Source organism: Cyprinus carpio, chromosome A11 (assembly GCF_018340385.1).
Source record: "Cyprinus carpio isolate SPL01 chromosome A11, ASM1834038v1, whole genome shotgun sequence".
Lineage (NCBI taxonomy): Eukaryota > Metazoa > Chordata > Actinopteri > Cypriniformes > Cyprinidae > Cyprinus > Cyprinus carpio.
In genome coordinates this window covers 17,026,006-17,053,205 of record NC_056582.1, presented here as the reverse complement: position 1 = coordinate 17,053,205, position 27,200 = coordinate 17,026,006, and the positions used below count along the sequence as shown (strand labels likewise).

At 35.8% G+C, this 27,200-nt stretch overlaps 1 protein-coding gene across 1 annotated transcript in view; it reads right to left on the bottom strand.

Annotated features, from left to right (window-relative positions):
- LOC109057375 (voltage-dependent P/Q-type calcium channel subunit alpha-1A-like) overlaps positions 1 to 27,200 on the bottom strand; it is a 131,135-nt gene that overhangs the window by 91,259 nt on the left and 12,676 nt on the right. The window contains 1 exon segment of the mRNA XM_042766593.1: positions 13,579 to 13,845. Within this exon segment, the coding sequence (XP_042622527.1) occupies positions 13,579 to 13,845 (267 nt within the window).

Sequence of the window (27,200 nt, the reverse complement as noted above, 5' to 3'; positions counted from 1 at the left end):
ATGGGGCCGTGCATTATCATCCTGCAACATGAGGTGATGGTCATGGATGAATGGCACAACAATGGGATCAGGATCTCATCACGGTATCTCTGTGCATTCAAAATGCCATCAATAAAATGCACCTGTGTTCATTGTCCATAACATACGCCTGCCCATACCATAATCCCACTGCCACCATGGACCACTCGATCCACAACGTTAACATCAGCAAACCGCTCACCCACACAACGCCATACACGCTGTCTGCCATCTGCCCTGTACAGTGAAACCCGGGATTCATCCGTGAAGAGCAAACTGATTGTTGCAGCAGCTGTCCAGGTTGCTGGACTCAGACGATCTCAGAGGTGAAGATGCTGGATGTGGAGGTCCTGGGCAGGTGTGGTTACACGTGGTCTGCGTTTGTGAAGCCGGTTGGATGTACTGCCAAATTCTCTGAAACGCCTTTGGAGACGGCTTATGGTAGAGAAATGAACATTCAATTCACGGCCAACAGCTCTGGTGGACATTCCTGCAGTCAGCATGGCAACTGCACGCTCCCTCAAAACTTGCGACATCTGTGGCATTGTGCTGTGTGATAAAACTGCACATTTTAAAGTGGCCTTTTATTGTGGCCAGCCTAAGGCACACCTGTGCAATAATCATGCTGTCTAAACAGCATCTTGGTATATGCCACACCTGTGAGGATGGATTATCTCAACGTGGATGGATGTAACTGAGGTGGATGGATTATCTTGGCAAAGGAGAAGTGCTCACTAACACAGATTTAGACAGATTTGTGAACAATATTTGAGAGAAAAAGGCCTTTTGTGTACATAGAAAAAGTCTCAGATCTTTGAGTTCAGCTCATGAAAAATAGGGGCAAAAACAAAAGTGTTGCGTTTATAATTTTGTTCAGTGTATGAACAAATATACTGCATGTATATATGTATGTTTATATATTTAACCAAAATAATTTTTATTTAAATATATAATTTTAATATACTGTTTAATATACTGCTATATCACACATTGTTTGTCATTACAAATTTGAATTACAAATTAAATAAAATGAAGGTGAAAAAAGAAGATGAAAAGCATTGAGGACCAAAGGCTTATATCACATGTATTTATTTTTTCATGTGGGCAAGAGGACGCTGTGACTTCTCACTGGCACACTTTTACTCCAGTGGTGTTTGATCTATAAGAGGAGGCTGTCACACCAAATCACACATTAGTGCTCACAGAACACACCAACCTGGACAAACCTGCACACACACAAACACTGCACACATAAATAGATGGACAAGCTCTGGCTAGATGACTACAGTATCCGCAGGAAAGGAAAGCCACAACTGAGATCTCTTTAATATCTCAAGATATGTCCTACACAGCACTGAGATCAAATGAAGAGCAAATTATTTTCAGATCAACAATGTTTTTATAACTATGTTTTGTTTTTATAATTTACAGATTTTATAAGATCAAATGATCTGAGATATGTAATTCATGTTAATTGTATAACTTTATACTTTTACTGTTTGTCAACAGATGACAACAGTCTCATGTGGTTCCAATTTTATTTCTCTTACTGAATTATAAGAAACATCATTTCAAAGTTAATTGACCCATTCATGAGATACGAAAGTGCAGCCACAAAATAATTCTCCTCTGTGCAGTGGTCGCTCAGTGCTTATTTATGAGGGCAGTAGTATCCCAACATACACAGAGAAAACACAGAAAGGAATGGAGGGATTTATTAATTGGGAGCCGGGCTGCGCTTTTAAAAAAATCCATTCAAAAAAATCCTGGGCCAGTGCCCAGATCCTGGTTCTAAACCGACACCAAAACCTTGCTGGTCTCGAACAAGAGAACCTATGACGTTAGTAGGTGGAGCTTCCACTACAGACTGCAATTTGAAAGGCCCTATTTTTAAAAGCCGTAGGAGTTCCGGTAAATTAACAAGACTAACAACAACAATTAAATAGGTCAGTTCAGCAGTGGTCGGCAAAAGAGACCAACACTCTCCTTCCACAAGAAATAACAAGCGATTCCTGTCATATGTTGGTGACGTAGAGGATTCTGCTCCCTGCCAGTGGAAAAGCAAGCCAGTTCTGAATGAGTGCCACTCTTGGCCTAGCACCGGCTCCAGCTCATGCACCAGGCCCAGTGGAAAAGCGGTATGTTTGAGCTCCAAATAAAATTATTGCCAGAATTTGACACATACATTAAATCTGTACTTTTGAGAAAGAGAGAATCCTCTGAGAATGAGAGGAGACGTGAGAAAAGATGACAGACAAATATTTTAGACACAGACAGACATATAGATAGAACAACAGAATGAATGATACATAAAATAAAATAAAATGATATAACAAATGAGAGATAAAATGATAGAATGATAGATAGAATGACAGAACAATAGATAGAACAAACGATAGAACAAAAAATATATACAATGATAGAATGAAACAACAAAGGAATGGACTACAAAATGAACATTAGAATAAACAACAGAATATGATAGACCAATAGACAGAACAAATGATAGAAAAACAGATAGAATGGTAAAATGGTAGATAAAATAATAGACAGAAAGATAAAACAAAAGAATTATACATAGAATTAACAAAAGATGGACAGACACTGATAGAATGAACGATACATCAAATAATGGATAGAATGGTAAAAAGAACAAATGACAGCATGATAAAAGGAACAATAAAACGACAGATAGAAAGATAAAATGATAGACAGAACAATGAAATGATAGACAGAATGACAGATAGAATCATATTAAATGATTGACAAAACAATAGTTCGTAAGATAGATAGAATGATGAAACGAAAGAACAACAGACCGAATGAATAGTAGATCGATTGACACAGTGACAGAATGAACAACACAACAATGGAAAGAAACAATGGATAGAATGGCAGAAAAACGATAGATAGATAGATAGATAGATAGATAGATAGATAGACAGACAGACAGACAGACAGACAGATAGATAGATAGATAGATAGATAGATTCTAACACAGAATAATAAAAGTGTCTTTATTTTTATAAATGTTCTATTTTAATACAAACTGATTTAAATATAGACACACAGTCTCGCCCAATCTCTTCCTCTTTCTCCACCTCTCATCTTTATTTCCTCCTCTCCCTTTTTCTCTGCTCTCTCAGTTTCTCCTGAAGCAGCCCCTATAATGCCAAATCACACTGTCATCTGAGTAATTATTATCATTACCCTCCCTTACATAAGCACTCCTATTAGTATCCTTTCATTAATGCAGTGTTTTAATCACAAAATAACAATTAGGCTGGATATCTATTTGATCGATTCAGGGCACAGCTAAAAACATGGCTCTTAAACAAAAAAAGGGGCAATATTACAGTACCTCCAGCCTCATTCAATCATCCGAGGTAGCGGAGGGTTTGTTTTCTGCCATGTACTAAGATGTTCTTACAGTTGCATGTTTTTATCATGAAAGGAAGGAACATTTAGGAGAGTAGAAGAGCCAAAAGCGTGCATGACAGAGAATCAGGAAATGCTTCACAGCACACAGTGATATTTAACAGTAATGCTCATACCCAGTGGGCCGAGAAACTCCACCGATATAAAACCAGGGCCAAAAACAGTCCAAAGAGATTGAGGATACCTGAGGCTAAGGTACTTTCAGTCACATGGAAAGGTCCGGTGTAAGTATTAATGGGCACAAAACACACACAAGCCTGTAACATCAACAAACTTGCTATGAACATGGAGGCTGGTTGAAAGACCAACAAATATTATATAGATAAATCATTCAGCAGAATGAGCGAAGAAAAAGTTGTCAAATAAGCAAAACGACACAACCAGCAGCATCTGCTTGACTTCTTCTGTATGTCTTTCTTTTTGCTGATCTCATCAAAGCAATAGTGCTCAGGAACATTAACATCACTGTATATCTGAAGTACATGAATTAGCTATTTATCAATTTTGGCATAGAACTGTGAAGACTTACTATACGTTACACTTCCTGCATCTCAATTCTATCCAACCAAAATTGTATTCAAGTTACTATTTAGGGTAGACGGTATGCAAATTAGGACTCCATGAACGTTTTACCCTTCAGCTTCAAAACATATCCATTTTACTTACAACCTACACTATAAGTACAATACAAATGTTTTTTTTTTGTTGTTGTTGTTTTTTTTTAAAGAAATTAATGCTTTTATTCAGCAGGGATGCATGCAATTGATCAAAAGTGACAGTAAAGACATTTATAATATTACAAATGATTTATAATTTAAATCAAGACTGTTCTTCATTCATCATAGAAAAAAATCACAATGTCCACAAAAATATCAAGCAGCATAACATCATCATCAGCAATCAACATTTATAATAGCAACAACAACATTATGCCAAATGAGAATATGAGAAGGATTTCTGAAGGATCATGTGAGTAATGAATACATAAGTTTAGCTTATTTAATTAGTTTTATGCAAGTAAAGAAACATAATTTGAGATTTTGTTGAATGTGTTAACATTATTATAATAACACTTTTTTCAATCAAAAGTCAAAATTCTGTAATCGTTTACTCACTCTCATGTCATCTGTCAAGCACCAAAAATATTTTAAAAATGGTTCAGACATATGTTCTATATTCCAAGTGTTCTGAAGCCATATGATAGCTTTTTGTGAGAAACAGACAAATGCTATTTGCATAAATTCTCAAGTACATTCATGTTCGCATTAATACAAATTCAACACATCTTGCAGGTGGTGATATACTTGTTTACTCGATTACTTGTATGGTACTTTTTTTATAATTTTTGACACATGACAGCTTCAGTTCCTGTTATGAAAAAAATCATCTTTTTTGTTTTCCACAGAAGTAAATGATGACAGCATTTTTTTTAAAAATCCCTATAAAATCAGCAAAATGTGTCTTTAACAAAAGACACAGTAAACTAAAGAGGGAACCATGGGAGCTCATAAGGTGAGACTTTCCTTACAATGACAGCAGTGACACTAAGGCTATACAGTTACTCTGGACGCCAGCCAATGGCTCACGTCCAACCCATCACACCAGACAATGGAAAGAACTCTTGAATATCTCTGTGTCTCTCTCAATGATGAGGGTAATATGTGCCCATTGAAACACACACATCCACATGCACACACATAAGAAAGGAATGTTCCATGTTCAGTGCAACTTAAGCTCTATCAACAGCATCTGTGACATGCTGCCAATTACGACAGATGACATTTTGACTCTTTGTCTATGACTGAGAAGAAACAAGCAAAAATTGTGTTTACAATGCAATAGTAGTCTATGGCCGCATTTACATTTCATGGTTCAACTGATCCAATTCCGATTGTTTTTTTTAGATATGGCCAACGAATGTGTAAGCAGGAAAAAAAAACTACACATGGATTCCGATATTCTCAGATCGGTTTCAGGCCTCATTCATATGTGGAAATATATCTGATATGAATCGGATACGTGCATTTGCGCTTGCCATGTAAGCAGACAGATTGGATATTCCCTTGCTAATACAAGTTGCATGAAAATGTTTTTGAAACATCTCGCAGTACAGATATATCTATTTCAAATGAGGCATCTCTAGTTGAGTAGTAGAGTATTAATTTCATTCATTTGTGTTAAATAAGAGGCGATCTGGTGCTGAAATGTGTTGCTTTTAAAATCATGCTGAGTGCTCGTTGCCACTGTTATCAGTGACAGTGGCTCATGCACAGACGAGCGCTTCAATCTATTGATAACATGTTGTGGAGGCTCTCTATTCGTTTGGGTGTCCCTGCTCTTGATGAACAATCACTGATAAACACATTTGGTTTTAATGAGGAAAAAAACTACACAAGGGTGGATTAGAACCCAGACCCGCTACCTTAGCACAAGTTCTGCCGCTAGACCATTAGTACCCATGGATGTGTACAGCGGATCTGTGTATATAATAACTGTTGTGAAGAATCGGTTCGAATTAATGATTTTGATGTAAGGATGAACCTAGCCTATGTCATTAAAAATGTTTCTATGAGCACTGTCAATAAGTTAAATTCTTTGCGTTTATATTATGGACTCATCTGCTTTTCTATTCAAAGTATGCTTTATTAATAGTGTGTGCAGAGTTTGGTCTTTTTATATCACTTTCTAATGCATTGAGCCACGTCAAGTTAAGCCTATGTTGTGTAAATGCAGATATCGGATACAGGTCACTTTTAAAAGAAGATGTAAGCAGGTTGTCAAAAAATTCAGTTTGGACATCCAAATCTGCAGTGTAAATGCAGCCTATGTGGCAAGGAACTCTGTGAGGTGTAAAAGCAAAAACGTGGAGCTCATATTTTTGTTAAAGTGCCTACATTACTTCCTGTATACAAAAAAGGTATTATTTAAGCTATATTTTTGTCTAAAATGTACTTTTGCAGGTGGCTGAATTTCCGTTTTGCATTATTTACATAATTGGGTGTATTTTATTGTAAACAGTCACTGTCTGTTATCGTTGCATGTATCATGCGAAGGTTATAGGGTTTATATATGGTAATGACAGGAGAAAAATTAGATATACACTAAGACTGAAAAGTCTGGGATTTGTAAGATGGTTTTGAAAGAAGTCTCTAATGCTCCCCAAGGCTCACCAATCATATGTTCAAAAATACAGCAAAATCAGTAATATTGTGAAATATTACTACATTTTAAAATAACTGTTTTCTATTTTAATATATTTTAAAATATTATTCATTCAAAGCTGAATTTTCAGTAGTAATTAGTGGAGTCTTCAATATCACATAATCCTTCAGAAATCATTCTAATATACTGATTTGGTGCCCAAGTAACATTTCTTATTAGTATCAGTTGTGCTACTTAATATTTTTTGTTGAAACTGCAATACTACATATGACCCTGGACCACAAAACAAGTCATAAGGGTCATTTTTTTGAAATTGAGATTTATACATCATCTGAAAGCTGAATATATAAACTTTCCATGTATGGTTTGATATGACAATATTTGGGCGAGATACAACTATTTGAAAATCTGTAATCTGAGAGTGCAAAAAATCAAAATATTGAGAAAAACCAGCCCAATCTCATGGCAATTCGTACATATTTTATGAGGTGGCTAATTTGTACGATTTCGTATGACCATACAAATAAATTTATACGATTTTTGCCAAATCGTACGTATTTTAGGAGTTGCACAATTCGTATGAATTTGTACGAATGACCTACACTTAACCCCGCCCCTAAACCTACCCGATACTGGGGTTTAGACAAATTGTATAAAATCGTACGAGTGAGGTCGTACAAATTAGCCACCTCGTAAAATATGTACGAATTGGTCGTGAGATAGCATTGGAAAAACGCCTTTAAAGTTGTCCAAATTAAGTCCTTAGCAACGCATATTACTAATGATAATAACTTTTTGATATACTTACGGTATGAAATTTACAAAATATCTTCATGGAACATGATCTTTACTTAAGATCCTAATGATTTTTTGTATAAAAGTAAAATCAATATTTTTGACCCTTACAATATATTGTTGGATATTGCTACAAATACACCAGTGTGACTTATGACTGCTTTTGTGCTCATATTCAAAATATATTTTGAATATATATATGCTATGTTTACATTTATCTGTTTATAACCTGTTTATCTGTATGTAATATTTATATATAATACTTTATATATAATGTATATATATACTGTATGCTTACATGTTTACACACACTGTTTATATGTCTAAACTGCACATTCACACTTATATACGTACACACTGCATTAATACTTAATTGTGTATATTTTGTATAGAGTGTGTGTGGTTTTCGTCCTCAATATTCATGTCCAGGGTGCTAAAGTAAGAATTGAATTATATAACAGAGTGTTTCCATATGACAATAAAACTCTAGAATCTCTTGGATACTTTTTTTATCATTCTTTGGTGAATATAAAGTTCAATAGATCAACTTTTATTTGAAATATTTGAAATCTTTTTTGACACTGTTAAAGTGGTGAATGGTAATGTACGTATATAACATGATGGCCAAGACAAGAATATAACTGATAAATAACCAATATTACATTATTATATTAAAAATAAGACAATTAATAAGACAGATAATAATAAGCATTAAAAAATTAATATTAATTTTGACATTCAATAAAGACTACATTTCCTAAATTACATTTAAATATTCAGTTTTATTGAGTGTCAGATAAGGGCAAAGTTATTATAAATCTTAATCTTTAAACAGGAGAAATTATATATACATACCCTAAATTTCTAATATTGTTCGGTATGCTACTTGTATATCAAGCATCTATAGAGATCTTGCCAATGGCCACTAGTATCACAATTAAACTCTTATATCAAATCACAGTCTTATATCTACTGAGATCAAATCAGCTGTTACCTGGGGCCAACCGGGAGTCTCAATGTGGTTTAGCAAAGGATTATGGGAGCTCTCACAATATAACAACTGCAAAAAGGTTATGACCCCAAAGCTTTCTTGAACTGGCTTCTTCCTAAAAGAGAGGCAACATTATCAGCAGGACAACAAAATTAATAATGATAATAAAAAAACAATTTGGTATTTATAAAAAAGACCTTTAAGCAGCATAGGGTACCTAAAGGTTATGGCAATAAGGAAGGAAATGTCCAACTGAGAAGCAAAAAAGAGCATTTCAATATGAATATGTGTAGGAGTGTGCAACAGAACTAAGAAGAGAGAAAGAGAGGAAGTGTGTATGTGTGTATTTAAGAGCGTTACACAATCAACACTGTCATTGTGAAGTATGTTGTAAGGTATTCCTCTTTTGAGTAACATTTAGATGCACACATACAGTACACACACAGACCATTAGACGCTTCTTCTGCTCAAACTATCTTGTATCCCTTCAAGTCTGCAGTGCAGCAGAGTGCCAGGGCTCTCTAGCCAGAGAAAAGCAATGGATTTAGTATCTGGTATCTGCCGTGCGTGTGGATGTGTGAGTGTGTGTGTGTGTGTGTGTGTGTGTGTGTGTGTGTGTGTGTGTATCCGACTCTTGTGTGTCTGTATGATTGCACACTGGAGCGTGACTGTCCCACATGGTGTGTGCATGTGATGCCATAGGCTGGTGCTGAGTTCTGGCCTGGTTCCTTTTTCCTTTGGTCTCCTGAGGAGACTGATCCTACAGAACAGGTGTCACTGTTTTAGCTGCCATAGTCCATGTGCGTGTGTTTGTGAGCTTGATGCCACAGGCTGTGCCACCCTACCAAGTCTGCACTCACCCAGCAATGATCCATCCTCTGCATGTTACCGCCGATGCACAATGTTCATTCAACTTGGACAGGCGGCCACAGTGTGAAACCAGCCGAGTCATTTACAAACCTCTGTTCTTCTGTTAAAATACGTCACTACCTCCATCCGTGCAAGAACAGATTACAGACATGACCACTAACATAAGCTAATGAAAGCAGGACTTAAAAGGTCAAAGGGTGAATGTCATGAAAACATGTCTAGATTACATTTCATCCTGAAATCAAAAGAAAAAAGGTTCATTATAAAAGAAATATATATAATACATATATATATATATATATATATATATATATATATATATATATATATATATATATATATATATATATATATATATATACATATACATACACGCACACATTCAGAAAATTAAACTGGCATAAAGACAATTAAATCTATTTTTCCAATATTTTTTTTTTTTCATGATAATGAACCACATTTTCCTCCAAAATTGACCTTAACATGGGTAACTTCTTCTTTGAGTCTAATGAGTAGGGTTAACTTTAAAGTTCCTTTCACATACCAGGCCTGGGACAATGTTCCCAATTGTCTCCACAATGTACAATAATTCAAAATATTCCAATATTCCAAGTATTTTTCTTGAATTACAGTTAATGTATTAATTTTACTACAAATCTAATGTAGTAAAATTAAGTTTTACATTAATCATCTTATATTAAAGGTAGTACAACAGACACTACCATGGTGTGTAATACAATATGGTTGTATTGTTTTGGGTCTGTAAGATCAAAGAAGTCTCTTACGTTCACCAAGGTTAAAGTTATTTGATCAAAGATACAGCAAAAACAGAAATATTGTGAAATCTTATTACAATTGAAAATAACTTACTTTTTTAATATATATTAAAATGTATTCCTGTGAAGGCAAAGTAAAATTTTGAGCCACATTACTAGTTCTCGGTGTCACATGAAAAATGTATTTTTATTATCAATGTTGAAAAATTGTGTTTTTTATTTTTGTGGAAACAGTAATACATTTATTATTCAGAATTGTTTGATGAATAGAAAGTTCAAAAGAACAGCGTTTATTTGAAATAGAACTGTTTTATAACCTTAAAATTTCTTTACTGTCACTTTTGAGCGATTTAATGTGTCCTTGCTGAATAAAAGATCATTTCTTGAAAAAAGAAAAATCTTAATGACCCCAAACTTTTTGGATGGTAGTGTATATTAAATGTGTCTATAAATAAATATTTTTTCAGCATTACTGTATTAAGAATAATGTTTTTTTTTTTGTTTTTGCTTTTTTGCATTACAAAAAGGATAATTTGATAGGAAATGTGCTTAATTGTCATAAATAATAATAATAATTATAACATAATTCTTCTAATAGTCCTAAAACAAGCTTAATTTTCTTAAAATTATTATATTCATCTTTTGATTTTGGGGTGAGTTATAACCCACAGAGATTATCAAACTGAGTTTTAAAGGTCATTAAAAAAAAAAAAAAAAAAACCTTGATCTTAAAATAAGACCATAAGCTTGGCCTCTACAATACTATCTTTGGCTGAATAGCTATAAATCTGTTTCACTTGCATCACACATGCACGCACACATTCACGTTCAAACACACGTCCAAAGGGACAAAAATGAGTGTACCTCTCCAAAACACTCTTTTCCGTTCTTTTACCATTTCCTCTGACATGCCCATGCCCAGTAAGTCCAGCAGAACCCCAGGAACCACCACCACCATACAGACAACAGAGAGAACGAGCAGATGGTCTGACAGAATCAGAGAGAGAGACAGAGAGATGGCAAAAGGAAAGGGAGGCGTAGGAGCATGAGAGTATAAAGGAATTATTTTTTTTTTTTTACTGGCACTCATACAAGCAAAGACCTTATAAACTCATCATTCCGACAGAGTATTTTTAAAACAGTCTAACACCTCTACCACAGCACTGTTTAACCAAACCATTAGCATTCTGATGGAAAGGGAACTTATAAACAGCAAGCCAACCATTTGAGCTAAGGAGACTGACAAACAGAAGAGTTCTGCTGCTGACGAAATCCAAATGGTGACGGGCATTACTGAGATCTCAGGTCCTGAATAACCTCTTTAGGGCTTTTTAAACTCAATGGCAAGTTGACAGCTCTCCAAGAAATAGAGTATACATTAGTATTAGTACTCTGCCTCTGTAACAGTACACCTAATATTATAGAGAACTTAACACATGGCAGTCTGCCAATCACGAAGAACAGATTTAAAGTATCTAAATGTTGCTATTGCATTACAGTGATCTTTCTGCATAAGTGAATGCACAGGGAAGAGGAATCGTCTTGGTGTAGTGCTTCGATATCCCAAAATGTGCAGTTTCAATGTGAAAGGAATTCTGCTCTACTACTGCATCCTTTAGTAAGCCTTCAGGTTATTCCAATGAGACATTTCTTGCAAAATGTCTTCTGCAGGCATAGACGCCGAATGAAAAAACATAAGATATTTCCTTTTAGTTTTAACCAATCAATCAATCAATCAATCATTAAATAAATAAATAAGGAGGATGGGCACTCACCCACAGAAACATAACCGCTGCCTAAGTCTGCAAGCAACTATATAACGAATTTGGTAAATGACAATCAGCAATAAACATGAGATAAATTTAAAGAGATTTAAATTTAAATTTATCCAAAAAATAAAACATTGTGTGAGAATATAATCAACCTGTCAATTTAAACCTGTATGAGTTTCCTCTGGGAAACACAAAAGAATAATTTGAAACATGTCTAAGGTTTTTTTTTTTTTTTTTTCATAGAGCGAAAGTCAGTGGGATTAAACATTTGTGTTCCGTGGAAGAAAGTAAGTCATACAGGTTTGGAATGAAATAAATCTGTAAAGTGAATAATGAATATAACTATAATAAACTATAACTATTTTTCAAAATGAAGTTTCTTACTGACTTTAAAATACATGTTTGTATGCACATTATAATCTTTCACAATTCACTCTCTATGTATTTTCATGTAATACTCCATTCTGACCAAATAACCACTCAGTGCGGTTCACTCAACAGTGTACATCAGTATTAAGAAGCAACTGAGTTTTGGATTCAGAATATTCTCTAAGCCTCCATCCTTCATCTCTCTCCTTGTTCCTCCTGCTTTGCTCCACTCCACACTGCAAAGCTCCGCTAAAGCTCATATGCTGACATCAGCAGCCCCCCTCCACACTCACACAAGCACTCAAACAGTCACTCGCGCACTCCGCCAATCCCAACCAGCGGGAAACCATGCACACCCACGCAGCCTCAGGCCACTGAACACAGACCTATACACGTAACACATGCTTACACATGGATATGAAAACACATGCACATCGGGCCCCCTGGGGGAAAAAGCCTAGCCCACCCTGGCAACCACCTCCCTCTCTATTGTGTACAGTACTGGGGTAGTACCATGGTACTTTAAACTCATTGTACACCAAGATGCTTTATAGAACATGGAAAAGGGTGGGGTACAATCTCTACAATATAATAGGAACTCTCTAATTACTTATTTAGAAGAATATCTATAGATCAGAAGTAATGGAAACACATGTTCAAAATATCTACATTAGCTTTGTTGAACAGGGCTGTCTCATCCAAAAAGAAGTTAAGCCCACACTAGCAAACACCCTGCCTCATGATTGTCTCAAATGGTAGCACCATGGCACTTTAATATGTACTGTGATACTGAATGAATCATTTATATTGGTATTTACATGCCACTTTAACATATTTCAAAGACTACAATGGCATTAAAATGGTATTTGTCTTAATATCTAAATCAAAGGGTAATACTTTTAAAAATAAAGGTTCCAAAAAAGGTTTTCGATACCTCAAAGAACCTTTTATTGAAAGGTTCCATTATGTACCATTATGAACCACTGTGAGAGGAACCATTATGTAAAGAAAATAAATAATATAAAGAATATTTTTCACTATAAAGAACCGTTGTGCATTTGAAAGGTTTCAAGGATGTTCTTAATTGAACCATCGCTGCTTTATTTTTAAGAGTGTATGGTACTTTTTGGAATTTTTATAGAGAAAGCTGGAGCTGTGAAATGAACTAAAACTAATGATAACCAACTAAATAGCTATTGAATAACAGTCTTAACATGCCTTGTAATTATTCATAATTATTTAAATGCATGGTTAACAACTTACATTAGCGATGTCTAGAGGGAATGAGGAAGCAGGGGCCATTGAAAGACCCACCACCAGCATATAACATATTACAGATCTGTACCTGTTCCCAGGGGCCCTCAGGTCTGGGTTTAGTAAAGGATATGGCCATTCGGTGATCTTTTTGGCATATTTTCTCACTACGTTGTCTTCACTGAAGAGAAACAGAGAGCGGTTGACCGTCAGGCAGTTCTGTCGGACCGGGATCGGGTTATAGAGGGCCATGGTCCGGGCTCTCTGGGCCATCGATTGCTTATACATCCTTTGGGCCCCTGGCGGGCCGCCCTGCCTGCTGCCGCCGCGGCCGGGTCCCCCCTGACCGGAGCCCCCACCGCCATACCTGCCCGGCACTTCGTCTCCGAACCGAGCCATTCTGTAGACACCAAACGCCAATCGTTACGAAGCAGCCGAGAAGGTGGTGAAGTCTCAGGGTAACAACACCACATTACACCCCATCCGCCTCAGCACAGAGCACACAGACATTCAGATCTGATCTCCATGGCTAAGAAATGTCCATCATAAAGCACCAAACAAGATCAGTGGATGGGGGAATGTGTGTGAGAGTGTGTCAGCACCAAAAAAGGACTCAGATAACGAGATTGATGGATGGATAGATGGGAGTGTGTCCTTTCAATCGTGCAGTCAGCTCAACAAATAGTCAAACAAACAGTCAAACATAAAGAGATAAAATGTCGATAGAATTATCTTCCTCAGGAGGGTGGGATCCACATTTTAAGAAGTATTTTCCATCTCAACAGCTCGGTGCAGGTCGTCTTGCCATTTGTAAGGTGTATAAACAGATCCTTTTAGCATAATTGCGTTAATACATTACATGTAAATTGGAATCAACTACATCAGGTCTAATGTGTCTTTCTCAGGAATTGAATTCTATTTTTTTTTTCACATCCACAAGACAGAAATAGAATAGAAAAATGGTGAAAACCTTTTAATAATTTATTTATTTTCGTGGTATCCGCAATGTTTGGTACAGGCTACTATAGCAATATTCAGCCTCCCCTCCGCCAAACTCTCGAATTACTCTCGCAAATGAAGACGACGGGGCCTCCCCAAAAAATCCACACCTCGGTGACATTTGTTGATTTTAGTAATTTAAGTGTATTTGCTTTTTTACAGTTATATCGGTCCAACACGGTGGGCGTGAGCGCGCTCTGGGAAAACAAAAAACACCATGTCAAGATATAATGATGATCTCTCGCGGTTTCTCCCTCAATTCCTCACTAAAAACAATTATCATCTATACTCCAGAACTCGTAGACAAATCCAAGACGCGAAAAATCCGACGGTGGTCGTTGAAAAGAGCATCATCAGTTTTGGAGAGGCGCCGGAGCGCGTGGATTGAAGCTCGAGCTCGCATCTTCTGTGGTAACCGAGAAGAACCAAGAGGCACCCATACCCTGAAGTACCCCAAAATGCTCCGCTTCGGGGGGGTTTTCTGTCGCCTCAGTGGACGATGAGAGATTATTTCGGCTTTAAAAGTTTAATTTTTGTCGGAGAAAAAGAAATGGAGACGCGGGGTCTCGAGCGCAATCCTCCTCAGATCAGCTGGCGGGTTAAGAGCATCTGATCAATTTAACGCTCGTGCTCAAGCCTTGCAGCACATGACGCGCGTCCCCGTAACGATTCGCTTATCCTCCAGCTCACTCCTCCTTATGGCCAAGACAAGACTGAAACGAGCACTGCGTGCCATTTTGCTTCTTCTCGCAAACCGTGTGAGACGAGATATTTTCCAAAGGCGACGGATGGATTCATATCTCTCAATACGTATTGTGTCTGAGTCATACACCTTGCCGGAAGAGGGAGTGTGTACTTGTTGACCAAGTATGGATTTGTGGGGACTTTTTTCAGTGTTCTTGTTACACATATTAAATGTTACTAAAATTAATCGCTATGATTCACTAAAAAATGTGTTGCATTGACGGCTAAATAGATAAATGTTAAGAAAAAATATTTTTCTGTAGGTCATTAAAAAAATGATACTAACATACCAATGTTAATCATCTTCATATTTTTACATCATCACAAAAATATTTCAAATAAATAAGCTATATATTGTATATTGTAAACGTTAATTACGTTAACTTTCTATTCATCAAAAAATCCTGAAATATGTATCACGGTTTCAACAAAAAAATATATTATCTTGAGCACCAGATCAGCATATTGAAATGATTTCTGAAGGATCATGTGACACTGAAGGCTGGAGTAATGGCGGCTGAAAAATCAGCTGTTCCATCACAGGAACAAATTATTTTTATTTTAAAATATATTAAATCAAAACAGTTATTGTAAATTGTAATAATATGTCAAAGTTTTTCTGTATTTTTCATTAAATAAATGCAGCCAATGAGCATAAGAGACTTCTTTCAAAGTATAAAAAATATAATCAACCCCAGACTTTTGAATTGTGGTGTATAGAACTAATAAAAGAAATAAACAGTTTTCTTCTTAAATAAAATTTAAACAAATGTGATGTTCACGTGGAACTCCAAGAATGTCCATTCAATTTACTTTTAAGTTATTATAAATGTTATAAATACATAATCTTAACATTTTTTTATGATGTAATTTTTTAACAATGTTTAAAAGTTAATTGAAATGCATGATATGTCTTTTAAAATACAATATGATTTTTTCGAATATGTCAAGATAACTTATAGTACAGTTAACCAAAAGCATGTTTTTACATAACAGTGCAATGTGACGCTCTTTCTCTCCCTGAACAGACAGTTTGTCAGCCTGAAAAGACACTCAGGAGAGAGTGTATGCCCTAAAAACACTCTGCTCATATCATGCCCATCTGTCCTCCTGGCACCAGCCTCTGAAATGCCTTTGGTTGCTAAATCCCTGGGTTTACTCTCCAGCTAAACTTGCTGAGAAAACGTGTCTGAATTCCATCTGAAGACAGCTGGTGGCATACTAAAGGGCTGTGAACTGAATTTGGGAATGTTCTGTTTGAAAGCAATCACAATATTTGCAGTGAAAATCAACTAACGCTGTCCATGGTGCTGAAACCACAATATCCCCTCTGCACTGAAACTGCGTTATCCATGGTCCTGAAATAAAAAAAACAAACTCAGTATCAGAAATAAAGCGTTGCAGGTACAGCCTGATTAGTCAGCACACTTGTTCCAGGAGCTTTCGTGTCAAGCCGCCCATAATAATGCAATAAAAGAGGAAGATTCCCGCTGAGGAGGTGGAGTGGTTGTCCTGGTAGTGGGCGAGCATAAGTGTCGGTAAGGGGCGTGGATACGCAGTCTGTAGCGTATCGGCTGGAGCGCCTGGTGTAATGCAACAAAGATGATGAGCCTCCGCGTTGAGTGACATGGTTAATTAAGGCCTAATGCATTCGCTTAGGGAGACAATTTGACAAAAGGTTTTGTAACACAGCACCGAGTAGAGAGAGAGAGTGAGAGAGAAATCATCATTGCAACACACACTGCACATAGGTGACTATTAACTGCTAGCATTCAGCAAAAACATTTTAGAAATTTTTGACATTTGCATCATAACAAAAAAAAAAAAAAAAAATCAATGTTTATATATCTTGTATGCATTCGGTGCAGCATGTGTGCATGCGCGTATACGTAACAGCATGCTATGTGTTCCTGTGTTTCTGGCTGAGCCGTGAGTCGTGCTGGGGCCCTGATGTGCACCATTGTCATTCAGATCGCGTTTACACGGCAACCCTGCAGGAAGCACCCAGTGCTCCCCCGCATTCTCTCTCTCTCTCCCTCTGGCTTGCTTTTTGCTCTCTCTCCCCTGCCTGCTACTCTCCTTTTTCATTCTATCCTTCCACTCCCTCTCTCTCTGCACCCATCTAGCCTCAAGTAAAATAAGAAACAGAGGGAATGGATCAGAATGCATGGGAAAAGGAAGATGGGAATGTAAATATGTGTAAATTTGTTTAGAATGGAAAGACATATAACTCTCTAACCACCTGCTCTCTAAGCTCTGGCCCCTCAGGAATATTCAGGGTTACCAGATGGTGTTTTGACTGCACATAGCATGAAGCATGATAACCCTTACATCTACCACAAGCAAGCGGTGAGAATCGGATGCAAATGGAAAGCTCACACTCTACTGTTATAAAGCAATAAGGTTGTGGCAGGGGAAGTTTGTGTGTAATGTTAATTAACAACATGTACTTAAGGGAATAATTCACAAAAAAATGAAAATTTGCTGAATAATTGACCATCTTTAGGCAATCCAATATGTAGATGAGTTTGTTTGTTCATCAGAACAGATTTGGAGAAATTTTGCATTTCATCACTTGCTCACCAATGGATCCACTGCAGAGAATGAGAGTCCAAACAGCAGATAAAAACATCATAATGATCCACAAGTATCCCACATGACTCCAGTCCATCAATTAATGTCTTGTGAAAGGAAAAGCTACATGTTTGCAATAAACAAATTCATCATTATGATAATTTTAACTTCATTGCTTCCCTGAAATACGGGTCCCCTGTCCATAATATTGCTTTCTCCAGTAAAAAAGATGCTTTGCCTGAATCAGGAGAGAAATATGCACAGATCATGCACAGTCCAAAACAGTTAAAAACAATTGTTTTATCAGTTGTTTGGACTCTCATTCTGGCAGCAACCATAAGGAGCAAGTAATACAATGCTAAATTGCTCTAAATCTGCTCCAATGAAGAATCAACCCCTTGGATGGTCTGAGGTGTAATACATTTTAAGCAAATGTTCATTTTAGGGTGAACTACAGTTTTCCTTTAATAATGGTTTAGGGTTAATAATAGGGTTTGGTTTAGGGTTAATTGCATGTAATTATGCATACTGTAATTTACTCTTATTACTATAGTAAGTACATGTGACGTGTAACAAGGACATTACGAAATAACATGTTACAGAAACTTCTAGCAAATATCACAACAATTACAAAGAAACATCAAGTAGCACACTAAATTAAATGTGAAATAGTATTTCCTTGTAAAATGTACTCCAATAACCAGTTTTAATTGTAACTTCGAAGAAACATTTTGAAAAGAATTGCCCAAAAATTAACAGATAAATGGATAAAAACAGTTGGAATGATATGCTGAGCCACTAGTCATGCTGACACTATGGTTTAGATCACTTTTCATGAGCATTTTCATACCAATGGCATTTCAAAATGGCTGAAATAAGTCAAACAGCATGTAGAGCACAATAAGAATGCACAGAAAATCACCACCTGCCAAGAACCCATGAGTCTCTCAGCAATAAAGAGCGCGTATGCGGAGACGGGGGGTGGGGGGCTACTATATTTAAACCATGCTAGCGAGTGCAATAGATTCATCCTCAGCTTATCTCGGTGTATGGCAGCAGGAGGTATGTGTAGCCCCTTTATAGGCTGTCTCAAGAGGTTAGAATATGCTCAAGAACTCACTTACTCTACTTGTCTGTGACTGCAACACATTAAAAAGCACCTCGCTCACCCAGAGCAAGAATAAATGCCCCAGCTTGGAGGTGTCAATCAAAGGAATCTGATGTGACAAGACTACACTTGTGGCAACAGATGCTGTCATTATAATCCCAGGAACAAGTTGCTCTTATGAAGTCTTGGAGAAATAGTTTTACTCAAACGCTCTGATGCACTGACAGGAGAGATCACGGTTTAAGGGACAATACAGTGGCCCAAATATGTATTCAGACACTTAGGACAACTACAAAAATTTGAAAATAAAATAACAAACCAAGTATCATTTGCAAACAAACTATTTTTCTTTCTTTCTTTCATTTAATTAATTAATTAATTAGTTTATTTTTATTTATTAATTTCTATGTTTGCAATTACTTTCTACAAACTGGACTACATTTATAGTGGCTGTATGAAATCATGAAGCGTCCCAACAATTTGCGTAAAACAAACATTGTTCAGAATACTATTTATCTTAATTTATATAAGCATTACTCAACAACTTTCTTCTGTCTTTACAATAAAATAAAAAATAAACGTATTGTACATATTAATTTGTTATATTAATATATGCTGTATAATATTTATCTTAAAGTATTATATTAATTTATTATAATTATTAATATTTCTTATGTGTGTGTGTGTGTGTGTGTGTGTCAAATAATAGACATCTCCCACTCAATGATTCATAAACCTAAATAATTCATAGTAGCCATGCATATTAGCCCAGTTATTAAACTTTGATCTGTTTAACTCTCTGCAGCCTCTCCAAGTGTAAGTATGAGCAAGTGGATGTGTTTTTCTATGAATGTCCAAACCAAACCAAATGTCCTGGGAGAGTCTCACTTTTGTTGTTTTTATCTTCCATTAGTGTTCACTCCTCTATATTATAAAACTTAATTTTTTATTTAATCAAACTCAGGAACAAAAAATGTACACACAAACACAGCATCACAGCACCGATGCATGCTGGCCTTTGTTCTGTTGGTTAATATTTCATTAGGCAATGCGTTGAGTACCATGGTACTACAGTACAAGGGAGGCTCCACTATATGTGTACCATACAGAAACCATCACTTACATAGATAAACAGAAAATTAAACCAAACCTGTACGCCTTTCTCCTTTGGAACACAAAATATGACATTTAAAAATTAAAAAAGAAAATCACGAAGGTTTGGAATAATAAAAGGGTGAATAAAATGATGAATAAATGATGACAGAATTTTTGGGTGAATAATCACTTATATACAATTTCAACATTTACTAATACATAATAAAAATTATAACAGGGCTAGCATGATCTAACAATGAACATTTGTATTTTTTATCCACTAACATTAACAAAGATGGATAAATACTATAAGACTGATAAATACTGTAACTGTACTGTATATGTATTGCTAATTTTTTATTAATATTAACTAATAGGACCTTATTGTAAAAACTTGTACACACACACACACACACACACTGTATATTATACTTCAATATAATATACAATTAATATTAAACATTTATATGATTTTTATGTTTAATTGTAGTTGGTCTTATCCTTCTTGCGTGTGTTGCAATGTGTTGATTCTCTATTATTTGATTGAAAACACATCACAAAAACAGCAAAGCAGCTCTACATTTACTTTAGGCAGAACAAAATGTATTTAAAGCTATAATTTAGGCAGAACAAAAAATATCACTTAAGCTTACGTAAAACCTGAACTCTATTGATTTTAGTGCCTTCCCGACCCTGATATTCCTAAATGAAATGCAAATCTAACATATTAAGTTATATAAAATATCTTGTCTTTATCTGTATCTGTTTCAGTTCTAAGACCAATGGCATAGAGTTAAATGGATAGAGTCTTCAGACAGAGAGTTTATGAGTAGGGGAAAGGAGGAGGGATAAAATGAAAGAGAGAGGAATGGGAGAGGATGGAAGAAGAGCCACAGTAATTAGGAGATTGGTCTTTTTTGGCTGTTCTGTGTGTTTGCTGAGGTACTGAGTGTGTATTAATTGATGAACTGATTGATGAGTAGGGATGGGTGGAGGGAGGGAGCAAGAGGTGGAGAAAGCGAATGGAGGGGTGAGAACTGCACTGCTGGCCTCAGCTAATGACCTAAGACTGTTGTGGAGTAAGCAGTCTACTGAGAAGGATCAGCACTTACACACATGCGCACGCATACACACACACTGTATGTGTCTAAAATATAAATACACATGCATTTAAACTAAATTTGCATAGTCAAGAACCAGAGGGAGTTGGTGTGGCCACTTCAGCCCCATGTCTCAACTCCCTGCTGAAATAAACACACACATTCACAAAGTAAAGTTATATACCATAAACCGTATCCTAAATCAGTCTTTAAAGGGATAGTCTACCCAAAAATGACTTTATTTTGTTTAACACACACAAAAAAAGATAATTTGAAGAATGTTGGTAACCAAATGGTTTTGGGTCCCACTGACTTCCATAGTATTAAATACATAGTAAAAAATACTATGGAAGTCAATAAGACCCTAAACTGTTTGGTTACCAACATTATTCAAAATAAAAGTCTTTTGTGTTCTGTAGAAGAAATGCATACAGGTTTGGAAAAACTTGAGGGTAAGTAAATGGTTTTTATTTTTGGGTGAACTATATCTTTAACAATAGATTATGTTTGTGTGGCAATGTGTGGCGCTGAGATTTACATTGATATGCTGCCAGAATGGGCTGTTGCCATCCATGACAGTGAACGAGAGAAAAATTACAGAGGAGTGAACAAGAACGAGTCGTTCAATCTGTCACCCACTTTTTCTAGCAGATATCATAACTACACCATTTGCAGCCAAAATTGCATCTTTCTTTAGATATTTAAACATTTCAAATTTAGCAGCGTTTTTTCAAAATGTATTTTTTGCAAGGAAGATATAACGATTCTTTCAATATGGATTAGTAGATTTGTAACCAAAATAAATGTATCATAATCAAGATAGATTACATAAATGCTGACAATTCTTGTTGTTCAAAAGAACAGACGGCATTGCCAAATAAAAGAGAGAAAGAAAATGAAAAGAGCATATTACGGGCAGGAAATGATTTTAAAAGCATGAGGTGTTATCAGAGGTGGATGGGAAGTTATGAGTAAGCAGGAGAGATGGTGAATGAGTCTGGCCGAGAGCACTGAGACCACGTCAGCCCATCGATCCCTCCCTCCATCCTTTCTTCTTTTCATCCATCCAAGCATCTAGCCAGTGTGCTGAGCGTTCGTTTTTCCTGTTCCTGCAAATGGCAAATCAGCCCTGATTCATCACTTAGGGCCTTTCAATTAAAGTGAAACACTTGGCAAGAGAGAGGGGGAGGAGTCAGATGATGTGAGTTAGAGAAAGATGGAAATGAAAAGGAAGGGGAAAGGAGAGAGAAGGAAGTATATTTTTGTGCTTGTGTGCAATGCATCAATGTCTTTTTGGTCTAAATGAATCTGAGAGCTTAACTTAACATAAAATCATAATGGACCCCGTTTCCTCCCTAGAAATAATTCCTAGATTCATTGTGAACAATTAATTAAAGAAAAAAAAAACTGTTTTTCTGAATTCAAAATGAATTTGAATTAAAGAACCAAACACGATATAAAACTTGAATCAGAATTTTAACTTAAGCAAGTCAATTTAAATTGAAATTCAGAAAAAAGAAAAGAAAGTTTAACTAGAAAAGCGCTTTTACTGACAGATAGAACAATCCATGGCTAGACAGAACGATTGACAGATTGATAGATCAATGGACCAATCCTGAGATAGATCGATATATAAAATGATAGGTAGAACAATAGATTGAATGAAAGAAAAGATGGAATGATAGATAGATAGATAGATAGATAGATAGATAGATAGATAGATAGATGACAGACAGATAAAGAAAGAAAGAACAAAAATAAATAAATAAAATAAATTGAGTGTGATTGATAGAGAGAATTAATTATTAGTTATGTATGATTTTATTTTTAGTTTTTTTGTTAAGGGAAGAACATGAAGCAGATGGGGATAAAAAAAGAGCACCCTCATTTTACTACAGGCTGCTGCAAATAAACCCCAAACTGTGAGAGCTTGTGTAAGCGTGTAACGCAGATGGATGTGCTTAGCAAGACACTGTATTTAGTCCAGTCTTGTGTTTGCATACCATTTTATTTATGGGTAAGAGATACTTAAAGAGTATGTGTTCATGGTTTGTGCTTAAAGGGTTTGTGCTGATGAGCATGTGTTTGTCTCATGCAGAGGACTACAAGACTTATGAAATAAATAGTTAAATCTCTTTGCCACACACACATAAATCAGCTTTTATGTCTTTCATAATAAATTGGACTAGCCTACTACTGACTCACCTATTCTATGTGCCCCACCAAAGAATAGAAATCATACGGCTTTGGAATGACATGAGAGAGCAAATGATGACAGATTTTTCATTTTTTGGTGAACCATCCCTTTAACATTTGCTTTGATTCTATTGCTTTGATATACTTTTTTGTTTTTGTGGGCATTTGCCATCCACACTCTGCTGCATCTCATTTCCACTGGTCCCGTAAGGACAGCGTAAATCACACTCACTGAACGTTTCATTGAGAAAAGAGCAGAGCTGAAACTGGCAGCCAGCCAATCAGGGAGAGTGACCCTGAGAAGACATGTGAGCGATGTGATGCATGGCTACTCAGACAGGCTGCAGCACTTAACGGTGACGTTAGTCAGAACAGAACGCTGGTGACATGGTGACTGCTGGGAATACTACTGTACATAAACACGGCTGCTTTTCATCAAACACAAACCTGAGAGCTTCCGTTTTTGATTACTTAATGGTCTGGAACTAAAGAGGAATAAAAAAGGTGAAAATAACCAAATGGCGCTTGTGATTCACAAATGGTAAATATCAAAATTAAGAGCATTAAACAACTGTGGCATGCATAGTAGAAGCCTTAATGGGATAGTTCCCCCAAAAATGAAATATAGATTTAAAAAAAAAAAAGAAGAATTATATATATAAATATATAATTAGGTCAGAATTATTAGCACCCTTGGTAAATATGAGCAAAGGTGACTGAAAATAAGTCTGCTTTGTTTATCCTCTTTCATTCATAAAAAAAATAAAATAAATAAAACTCACAAAAATCCAACCTTCCATTGCAAAACTGTTAAAAGAGGGAAATCTCATTAAGTAGTAATTCATTTTCTCCAATACGCCATCAGGGCAATAATTAGACAATAAAAGACATCATAATCAACAGGATGTTAAAAATCTGCCTAGAACAGGACGCGTATCTATATCATCTTCATGCACAGTGAGGAGGATCATAGTGGGAGAATTATAGAAATCACTTGAGAGTTGTGGACAGAAAATGTCAAAAATATAAACATCTCTAGAAAAAGTTAAGAGACCACTACAAAATTATAAGTTTCTCTGGTTTTACTATGTATAGGTATGAGTTTGAGTAAAATGAATTTTTGTTCTAAAAACTACTAACAACATTTCTCCCGAATTCCAAATAAACTGGTCAAAAAAGATGCAGTGTTTTCAGACCTCAAATAATGCAAAGAATGATGCATTACTAATGTTTTAACTTCGGAAGAGTTCAGAAATCAGTATTTGGTGGAATTACCCTGATTTTCAAATCACAGCTATCACACGTCTTGGCGTGCTCTCCACCAGTCTTTCACACTACTGTTGGGTGACTTTGTTACTCCTGGTGCAAAAATTCAATCAACTCGGCTTTGTTTAGGTTTGGAGATTGCGCTGGCCATGATCTTGTTCTGGTGGACCCTCCATCCACACCTTGACTGACCCGACCGTGATGCATAGTGCATTGTCATTTCAACTGAGCATTGAGCATTTCATTTCAACTCTTTTGGCATGGTCAATAGTTATTTGAGTCCTGTTACTTTTGAGGTAAATGACCTATTGCAACAGGTTAGTGGTGACTACAGCAGTGGTTTTTATACTTTTCCTTGTTAAATGAGATTTGGTTCAGGTGATCACCTAATCAGTACTTCATTAAGCAGAATGTGGTGTGCCCGTGTTGGAAAGTAGACTCTAGTAAGTTTCGTCTGTGTGAGAAGACGCTTCAGGCAATGGCATATCGCAAATCCGTGAATGAATGTTCCGAAGTGAAGTAAACTTCAACGGACTTTCCCATGCTCAGAGAGTAGGGAACAATGACCACTGTGTAGGGACCATGTCAATCGTAACAAAGTTCATGCATGGAGCTCTTTTCTAACGAGCTGGTTATCTGAATCAGGTGTGTTAAATAAGAGAGACATGCAAAATATGCAGAGTGGTGGTACATGAGGACTGGAATTAAGAACCACTGACGTAAAAGATGTCTTTTGATGAAACCCATGAAAGTTATTTTAAATTATTTTAATTAACGTTATTTTAAAAATTCCCTTTTTTTATATAAATATTTTGGACGATCTGGGGTGCCATTATTTCGATTACGTCAAATGGTTGCACTCCGTGAGCTACTGCCGATTCCGTTGTTATTTTTACCGCAACACAACTTGGGAAATAAAATACCGATACGATGCCACATTGTGTGGCTTTTGGTTGTAATTTTCAGTTGAAGGGCAACAAGAGAAGCAATGTAAGTCTTCACTGCTTTCCTAGTGATAAGAAGAGGAGAAAAGAATGGGAAGATGCCTGTGGACGAATAAAACTTCTAAAATACCCACGTCTTTGTACTTTCCACTAAAGCCCCGATGCTTTTGAGGCTTTTAGTACACCACAGCTACTGAAACACTAGATTCCATCCTAGCAAGATGTAAAGATGCTGACGCTTGTCATGACGTAGTGGCAACTGAAGGAGTTTCACGCGATATCCGGGACTGTTTAGACCCGGAAAAATCAATGGTACAGCATTTGGTATAAGCCTTTGGTATAAGCCTAAACTTATATCCATCGCCACCTGTAAGCTCTTTTTAGTAGCTTTTCAGAGTTGTGTATTCTGAATTTAGTTGTGGTCAGGGCTGGACTGGGGCTAAAATTTGGTCCTGAATAAATTCAGCCCATCTGGCCCATAAGTTCACCCGTGAATGTTGTTGGGTTTGAGCTACAGTAGGATGCCATAAACTAAATTTTCTGCTATTCAGTTGTCATCATTTACATATTGTCATGTCATTCCAAACTTGTATGACTTTCTCCAGTCTGTGAATGAAATTTTGAAGAATTTTGGTAACCAAACCATCTATTATAACCAAAAACGATCTTTTATGTTACACAGAAAAAAAGACATACAGGATTGTAATGACAGTAACATTGGCAAAGAGTTAACACACCTAATTTATGTAAGACTTAATAAAAAAATTTTATTGATTTAATTTATTTATTTTAGGCCTATTTATATTTCATCAAGCTCTAAATGAATTAACATTTTACTTAAATTATAATTCATTGGAAAGATTAAAAAGATTAAAAACTATTAATAAGATCAGTCACAGTAAAACCATGTTATCCATGGATATGGTTTATAAAATAAATCTATAGAATATAAAAATAGTGTAAACATGCAGAAATTATGAAAACATGGCACCATGGATTCTATCAAATTCCAACAAATCAAAACATGCCTCTGCTAGAAATCAAAATAAAAATCAACACAAAAATGAGTTACTGAGCACGAAATGAAGCTTCTGTCATGGCCATCCCAGTCTTCTGATCTAAGCCTTATAGAAAATGAGAGGGGTGAACTGAAGAGGAGAAGCACCAATACAGATCTGGGAATTTGAAGCATCTAGAGAGATTCTGTAATGGTCTCTGACCTTTTGTCAGGTATTCTCCAACCTCATCTGGCATATAAGTGAACACTCAGAGCTGTTATCTTGGCAAATGGAGGTTGCAAAAATATTGAATAAAAGGGGGCCAATAACTGTGATCACCATGTATTAAAGAAAAATATTTCATTCCTAATTATATTTCCTCCCCATTTTTAGTTGTTTTACTTCAATTTGGTTTTTTTATTTTTTTGTAAGTTTAGTTTTTTTTTTTTTTTATTTATTTTATTTTTAAAAAGATTTATTTGATTTGATTTCTTTGCTCATATTTAACAAGGGGGCTAATAATTCTGACTTTGTGTATATTTAGAAAAACAAAATTCCTTAACTTGAAATAAAAATAAATAAACATTTACTTTAGTAATTAAATTAAATATAAAAAACAAATGTTTTTCTTATTTTTGTTTAAGCTAAATTTCTAAAATGACTAAACTACCCAAACTAAAAATAACTAAATTAATAAATCTTATATAGATATATTTAACAAAACTAAAACT